At 41.6% G+C, this 7912-nt stretch overlaps 1 protein-coding gene across 1 annotated transcript; it reads right to left on the minus strand.

Annotated features, from left to right (window-relative positions):
• Window positions 1-815: 815 nt before the first annotated feature.
• zgc:195282 (uncharacterized protein LOC100192223 homolog) lies at window positions 816-5359 on the minus strand. The gene is made up of 4 exons (XM_037765678.1): window positions 5155-5359; window positions 1994-2088; window positions 1835-1889; window positions 816-1726 (listed from the first exon to the last, which is right to left on the minus strand). The coding sequence occupies exons 1-4, from the start codon at window positions 5195-5197 to the stop codon at window positions 1716-1718; spliced, it is 204 nt and encodes a 67-aa protein (XP_037621606.1). The 5' UTR covers window positions 5198-5359; the 3' UTR covers window positions 816-1715.
• Between the last annotated feature and the right edge of the window lie 2553 nt (window positions 5360-7912).

The raw sequence follows: 7912 nt of genomic DNA on the forward strand, positions 1-7912 counted from the left end.
ACACATGCAAATGAGCAGTCAGCCAGCTGGTATCACAGCAGTCATGTGATCTATCAAGGTAGGGGGTTAGGGGGTGAAGGAGACATGGAGGGAGGAGGGAGGAGGAAGGAGGGATCTGGGGGGATGAGAGGGAGACGGACAGGTTCAAAGACATGCTGGAGAGACACACACAGCATCCCTCTGCTAGCTAGATGTTAAAATAATCCCATCAGCCCTCTCTCCCTTTGTCCATCATCTCTCTCCATACTGTCTCTGCCTCCTCTACCCTTTACTTCTGTATCCCTCTATCCTTCAAGGGCAAATACCTGAAATGTCACTCGTGTGACACATGACACTTTACAGGGAAGCACATCGGCACACTTCTTTCTCTATGAGTGTGTGTCAATGCACTTCACCCACCACTGGGTGACAAGCCCCTGCAGCAGTCAAGGCACACTGCTTCAGGGGCAGCGGTGTGCATGAATGCATGTGTGTGTGCAAGTGTGTGTGTGTGTGTGTGTGAGATCTGTCTTTGCCTCACTGTGGCACCCATTCCAGCAGATTCTGCTGGCATAAGATCTGGTTTACCCTGCCAACAGCAACCACCCTCATCCATTCCTCCTTCCTTCCTTCCTTCTCCTTTCCCCTGGCTGCTCGATGGGGGAGAGAGGGAGAACCCTATAGCTCAACTCGTTTTATTTTATGTGCATGTGTGTTGTCTGTGATTAGAGTATTTGTTAGTTTGTGAGCGAATACATCCGCCCCGCGTGCCCAGATACGAGCATGTTGGCTCCTGATTACAAAGTCCACCACAGAGACTGAGACATCCACCAGGGTTTGACGTTGGCATGTTTCAAGATGCATTTATTAATACTGACTTACATGCAAAATTAATTTACATTATAAAAAGTGAACAATCACATACACATGGCATCAAGTGGTCATCACACATTTATAAATACTTAATTTTGTGGAGGTGTAAGTGATAGTCAACTAGAGTGGATCAGCGCATTATACTGTTTTCAGGCTATTAAATAAGCATTATCAGTCGCTATAAGTCCCATAGATATGAGTCAATAGGGGCCTACTACAACAACTAGTAGGTTTTATCATCTATTCACTTGGTAGATCGCCGAAAGAAGGAATAAAAAAACACAACAGAGACCTCTAGCGACCATAGTAATTATGACAAAAGCAGAAACGGTAGTCAGGCGCTGTAGTATAGACAGTCAAACTCCATAAGGGTTGGAGGTCGGGGACCAAGGATGGGACAAAAAACACAGGGATTTCACCCAGGAAACTGGAGTTTGCATCCTGTGTGAAACCAACAATGTGTAGTTGTCTTTGTGTTCATCGTTATTTTAACCAAGTTCTAAGTGGGTTTTTTTTTGTCTAAACCTAAAGAAGCCTTTCTGTTTGTGTTCAAAACCTGATGTTACTTTTAAGCTTCCCTTTAACCTTTACAATGTAGTAGGCGTAGAAGGCCCCTACTGACCCACATCTATGGTGATTATGGCAATTGATTATGATTATATATTATTTAATGGCCTGATAACAGTCGAATCGGGTTCAGTGGATGGACTATATGACAGATATCTGCCTATGATTATTCATATTTATTTATTTACTCTTTTTTTGGCCAATAACCAGGCCCTGTGTGTCTTTTGTATGTCGGTGTTTGTCCATGTTGGCTCAGTCTATGAAGTCGTGTACTGTGCCATGGCCGCTGACACCAGTCACCTCATACCTGTCAAGAAAGAATCACACAGAGAACAAAAACATTCAGAAATTGCATGTGTGTTTGTGTGTGTGTGTGTGTGTGTGGGTGCGTGATTTCATAGTGTGAAGGCCGTACCTCTTGGACCAAACTTCTTCAGGTAGCAGTGTGAACAATATGGCTTCTCATCATGCTGAAACACAATCAGCAGAGCATATTTAGTGCATCATCCTTCTCGTTCATTTAATCACTTTAAAAAACAACTCATATATTTCCTCAATCATTGTCCACACATACCTCTGCATGTTGTCCAGCTGTGAGCTGTCGATTGCACTTATGACACTTGAGACACAGAGGGTGGTAGTCCCTCCCTAAGGACCTCTTCTTTTCACCTAGAAAGATGAAGACTGTGTCAATGAGAGGCTGGGTGGGATATTCTTTTTATATATACAGTAGATATTTAACCAAAATGTCAGAGGAATTTTGCATTTGCACACATACACTCTTTGATTCTCTGAAATGTGGGACAATTTGGCAGCATCTAGTGGTGAGGTTGCAGATTGCAACCAACTGAAACTTCTCCCGTGTGCCAAGCGTGAGAACTACAGTGGCCGATGCGAAAACATAATACGCAAATGGTCCTATCTATTAGAACCAGTGTTTGGTTTGTCCGTTCTGGCAACCCCTTATCACTCTCAACTCATCAAAAAACGCCGTTTGATAAGTGCCCCTTGGCATCGGAAACGAACAAATGGAGGCACCCTTTAGCAACAGTATGTGATGAACCGGGCTTTCAACTAACTCCAATGTAAACCCACCCGCGACGTTATTTGATGGTCGGAGCAAGTGACGTTGTATTAATAGCGTGACAGTCCGTTGAGGGCGGACGGGAGGACTGGTGGATGGGTCAAACAAACCCAAGACATTCAACCAGGAGACTGCTGTTCGTGTCCCGTGTGAAACTAAAAGTAACCTTGACTTATTTTGTCACGTCAGTCTTTAGTCAAATGACTTGTTGGTATCGTCAGCCCTGTGAGTCACTCGAGTCGTTAGTCAGTGAAGTAAACATCAACCACGATCGTTTCCTACCCCTACCTAAGTGGTTGTGTTGCCTAAACCTTCCTGTGAAAACGGAAGTTTATTTTGAAACAAAACTATGCATGTAAGAAGCTTATATTGACACGCCGTCCCTGGTCCGTCCAAAAGTAACGCAAAAGGGGTACCCCATGCGTTGGTCTCCGATGCCGAGAGGCACTGACCAAGCGGTGGTATTTGACGAGTTGGGAGTGAGAATGTGTTGGTTCTGGGCTACGGTAAAAACATGGCAGCCAGCTCCGTGAAAAGGATCCACTCCCTATGTAGATATAAACGGCTCATTTTAAGGTAACGAAAACACAATGATTCCCTTTTTTTCAAGTGATTATACACTAAAGAAAACATACTTATTAATATCATATTCCATTTCTGCCAATAGATCCCCTTAAATACACAATATTTTTAAATTAATGTACAAGAAATAGGGAGATTCAAGTGTCTGGTTCTAAATATAGATGGCTACTCTCATCAGTACAGATAGACCAGAGAGTGTGGTGTTGAAAGGAAAAGAGTTAAGTAGGCCAGAGAATTTTAACTTAGCTGTCTCACAAATAGAAAAGTAAAACTAGCTGTAAAATAAATACAACAAAACAGACTTGGTTTTTAGATCTGAGTGAGGGAGGGGACTCAACTAACAGAGACAGAAGGTAAGGAGGAAACCCAGAGAGCAGCATGCAAGCTCGTTTGGCTAGACCCACATCCTGTTGTTATCATGGATACGTGTACGTACATTTGTGTGTGCGTGTGCATAAAAGAGAAGGAGAAAGACAGAGAGAAATGCCTTCTTTTTGTCCTCTAAACAGAGAATAGAGAAACAAAACCTTTGTAGCACATAGCAGAATGAATATCACATTTATTGACTTCCCATTGAAGGAAAAGCACAGGTATAACAAACAATGTTAATAATGTCTCAGTTCCATTTGATGTGTCTGAGTCAGTATGCGCTTAATACTGGTACATCGAAATGGAATGCTGCTATTGTTAACATTATTAGTTGCACCTGTGTTTGGCAGGTTAATAATATCCACTGTAAGAAAGGCATATTGTTAATATTATGAACACATTCTATCTTTTATCTATCCCACAGACTTACTGTTTTGTGACTTTTGTTACACTTTTATTATGAATACAACCTTCTTATTAACCCTCTGAAACCCACATAAACCCGATTTGATCTTTTATTGGGGGGTGCAAGGGGTCTTCAGGGGGAGGCAGCAGGTCAACAGTAGATGTCACATAGTGTACATCATCTGAAAGATGGCAACCGGAAGATTAATCTGAGATGCAGCTCAGTACTGTGTTTGAATTAATTAATTAAAAATTAAATTAAATGAATTAAACTAAACTGTAGAACATTATGATTGAAGTATATGATGGCCATCCCCATGCTCTATCATGTCTCATAAGTTGTTGCAGCAATTTTTGGGTTGATACCATTTGTTACACAGATTTGGTGCTAAATTTAACCTTTTTTTTTTACCACTCTAGAATTAATAAAAATGATAATAATACCTTCAAAATACAACATTAAGACACCAAGACCTTGAGGAACACCATAGAAAAAGCCATGCTGTTATTTGGTATCAAAAACTTTTGACATTCAGAGATTTCTGCAAGAATTGCATTTTTCAACAATTGGATGGTGAGCACTTCTATTCTGGAAACTGCTCAGAAACCCCCTTATTATCAATCTACCTAGGACAGCCATCCATCTTCTGAATGCACTAGGTCTGTAGTTTGTGGTTGTAAAGTTTCATGAGGCTGTGATTATCCTAGAGGTCACCACAGGTCATTTCATACAGTGAGATCGAATTAAAAAAAAATGGTCTCACTATATGAAATGTCAACTATGGGGACTAACATCATCACACATGAATAAAATTGGGCTCATTGGATCCACAAGAGTATGCAGTTCCAAGACTGTTTATGAACCCCAGTCTGCAGAAATATTCAAACACACTATTTTTAGAATAGGCGAAAATAACTATAACTAAATAACTAAAAATATATTGCATTCAAAAAACTGATTGTTTTAGCCTAACTTTTGGAGCGTTATTTATCCTTCCCGACAGGCTAACAAGACATGGTTGGTACCAGTGGATTGGTACCTTAGGTTTTCTAGTTTCATATGACATCTGTATGGTCCCTCTACCTCAAAAACCGAATCTGCTACAGCCTCTGAAAGACAGTAAAGTCGGTTGGGATCGCTTGCAATCCTGCGGGTCTCAGGGGGTTAATACTTTTTCCCATTCAGGTGAAACAAGTAAATGATAGACATTTACTAAAAAATCCAAGAGAAAATACCAGACAGACAGAGGAAGGCAGACATATAGAGTAAAAAAAATGAAAGAGGTCACACTCACCAAAGTAGACAGGCTTCCCACAGATTGGACAGTAGCCTACCATGATGGTATATAATTATTTAACGTACAGTGTGGGCACGTGCACTTTAGCTGCCTGGCGTTGTGAGAAAATATATCCTACGAGAGCATATGTGAGCATATGTGTGAACTGGAAATTGACAGGAAAACCGTTAGACGGCAGATATGTCTGCGTCTCATGAAGTCAAAACCAGGATGTGGTGAGTGAGACGTCACAGGAACAGAGAAAGATGTGATTTGAAAAGCTATCATCAGTGGAAAAAACAAGACAGGCTGCATTTCTAATCACGTCTTCTCTTTATGATATAAAGCCAGCAAATATAGGCATCATTTTATGGGTAGTTGTATATATGTTTATACAAATGCTTTGGGTACACAGTCATGCAAAGAAAGAAAGAAAGAATGAAAGAAAGAAGGAAAGAAAGAAAGAGGGGTGAGGAGAGAAGGGACAAAAACAGCTGTCAGCAGCTCAAGTTCCCAGCTATCTTCTCTCCTTTCCTGCTGTTTTCACCCTCTTTTCTAGATTAAAAACAAGGAGTTGAGCCTATGAATTGAAAAGAGAAACCCGACTCTTGGGCCTTTCTTTCCTTCTTTCTGTTGATCCTCTCTCTCTCTCTCTCTCTCTCTCTCTCTCTCTCTCTCTCTCTCTTTCTCTCTCTTTCTCTCTCTTTCCCTGTCATATACTTGCACATGCACGCCCCCGCTCACTGACTCACACCATACACTCCTTTATACTCCCACACACACACACACACACACACACACACACACGCACACACACACACACACACACACACACACACATACCAAAAAGGCTGTACTTCTCCTCAATGACATCACATAAAGAGGCTGCAGCCAAAGAGCAGAGGGAGAGGCAGGGTGAGGTCGGGTTGGTTGAGGGACAGACAGAGGGGGAGGTGTGTGTGTGTGTGTGTGTGTGTGTGTGTGTGTGCGTGTGTGTGCATGTTTGTGGAGGCAGTTATCCCCTCGGGATAGGTGATGGAAGTAGACCCGGGGAGGGACAGGGGCGAGGAGAGATGAGCGAGACAAGGATGGAGACAGTAGCCGGCCCCAGCTCAGCGGGGACAAAGAAGATGGACTCTGATGAACTTTGCAGAGCAGAACGAGTTACTGTGACTGAAGACAGGCAAACGTCTGTGTAGTTTGATCCCTATCACTGTCAGTGGGACTTGTTTCTTGCTTATGAATGACCCAAAGAGACGTATGACTGCATGATAGCAGGCAGAAAATTACATTGGTGGAAGAAGTATTCAGATCTTTTACCTAAAGGAACAGAGAGTAGCATTTCGGGGGATCTATTGGCAGAAATGGAATATAATACTCATAACTATGTTTTCCTTAGTGTATAATCACCTGAAACTAAAAATATGTGTGTTTTTGTTAGCTTAGAATGAGCCCTGCATATCTACATAGGAAGCAGGTCCTCTTCACGGATTATGCGTTGTACCCAGGCGGCAACCTGGGTTCTGAAAAGTGAAGCAAATGCGGAAATGCCTTAAACTTGCATTCTTTCTAATAGCCAGCAGGGGGCGACACCTCTGGTTGCAAAAAGAAGACTATGAGAAAATGACCCTACTTCTCATTTGATTTATTACCTCAGTAAACATTGAAAATATGAGTTTATGGTCTCAATCGCTAGTTTCAAGTCTTCTTCAATACAGCATGATGTTCATTTAGTAAATTATGGTCCCATTTAGAGACAAATAGACCATAAAGCAGGGTATGCTTTAGGGAGTGGATTGACAGGTTGCTACAACAGCTTTGTCAGTGATTTCATCTCAGAACTTTAACCCTTTCACAGTGTGTTTTCAGTTCATGAAAGTTAATTATAACTTTTTTGGTTGTTCTTTGGTTGTTGTTCCTCTCGTGTCACTTCTGGTTGCAAAAAAACAAGATGGTGATGGCCAAAAACCAAGATGGCGACGGCCAAAATGCTGAACTCGAGGCTTCAAAACCGTAGTCTACAAACCAATGGGTGACGCCACGTTGCGTTACCTGAAGGCAACGCAGTTTCACACGCTTGTGAAACTGTGGTAACGTGAGCTGCAGAGAACAAACCATATGCCAGCTGCCATCTGACTTCTGTTGCTCCTAAAGTAGTGTTATTATGGTAAGGATGGCCTCTGAGCCAGGTTACCATAGTTTTTTTTACTCGGCGGTTCACGTTACTGCAGTTTTAGAAAGGGAGCGGAGGGGAACTCAGTTGGTTGCAGTCTGCAACCACACATACTACAAGCAACAAATCCTACACACTGTCCCTTTAAGTAAAAGTAGCAACACTTCAAGGTAAAATTACTCCATTATAAGTAAAACTATGGCATACATTTTTTAAGCAAAAATCCTTAAGTATTGGCAGCAAAATGTCCTCAGAGTATTACAAGTAAAAGTGCTCATGAATGCTTATGAAAAATGACCTTTGTCAGTGTTATTATAGTATAATATTATTATATTTTTGCATCATTATTGCAAATGCATTACTGTAGGTATATGCAGCATTTTATGTTGTAGCTGGTTAATTGTTTTTAAAAAGTTAATGGGAAACTCCACCATTTTTACACATCAAAGTCTGTTCACAGCTGTCTGGGGGTGCATATGTGAAAAAGGTTGTATGAATCCTTTTGTGTCTATAGAGGGAGCTGTGTGAAGTCTGATAAATGTCCTCAGGTGATGATAAACACCTGGGGATTTGAAGTTAGCACACCTGAATCTGGCCATCGTA

Source organism: Sebastes umbrosus, chromosome 3 (genome assembly GCF_015220745.1).
Source record: "Sebastes umbrosus isolate fSebUmb1 chromosome 3, fSebUmb1.pri, whole genome shotgun sequence".
Classification (NCBI taxonomy): domain Eukaryota; kingdom Metazoa; phylum Chordata; class Actinopteri; order Perciformes; family Sebastidae; genus Sebastes; species Sebastes umbrosus.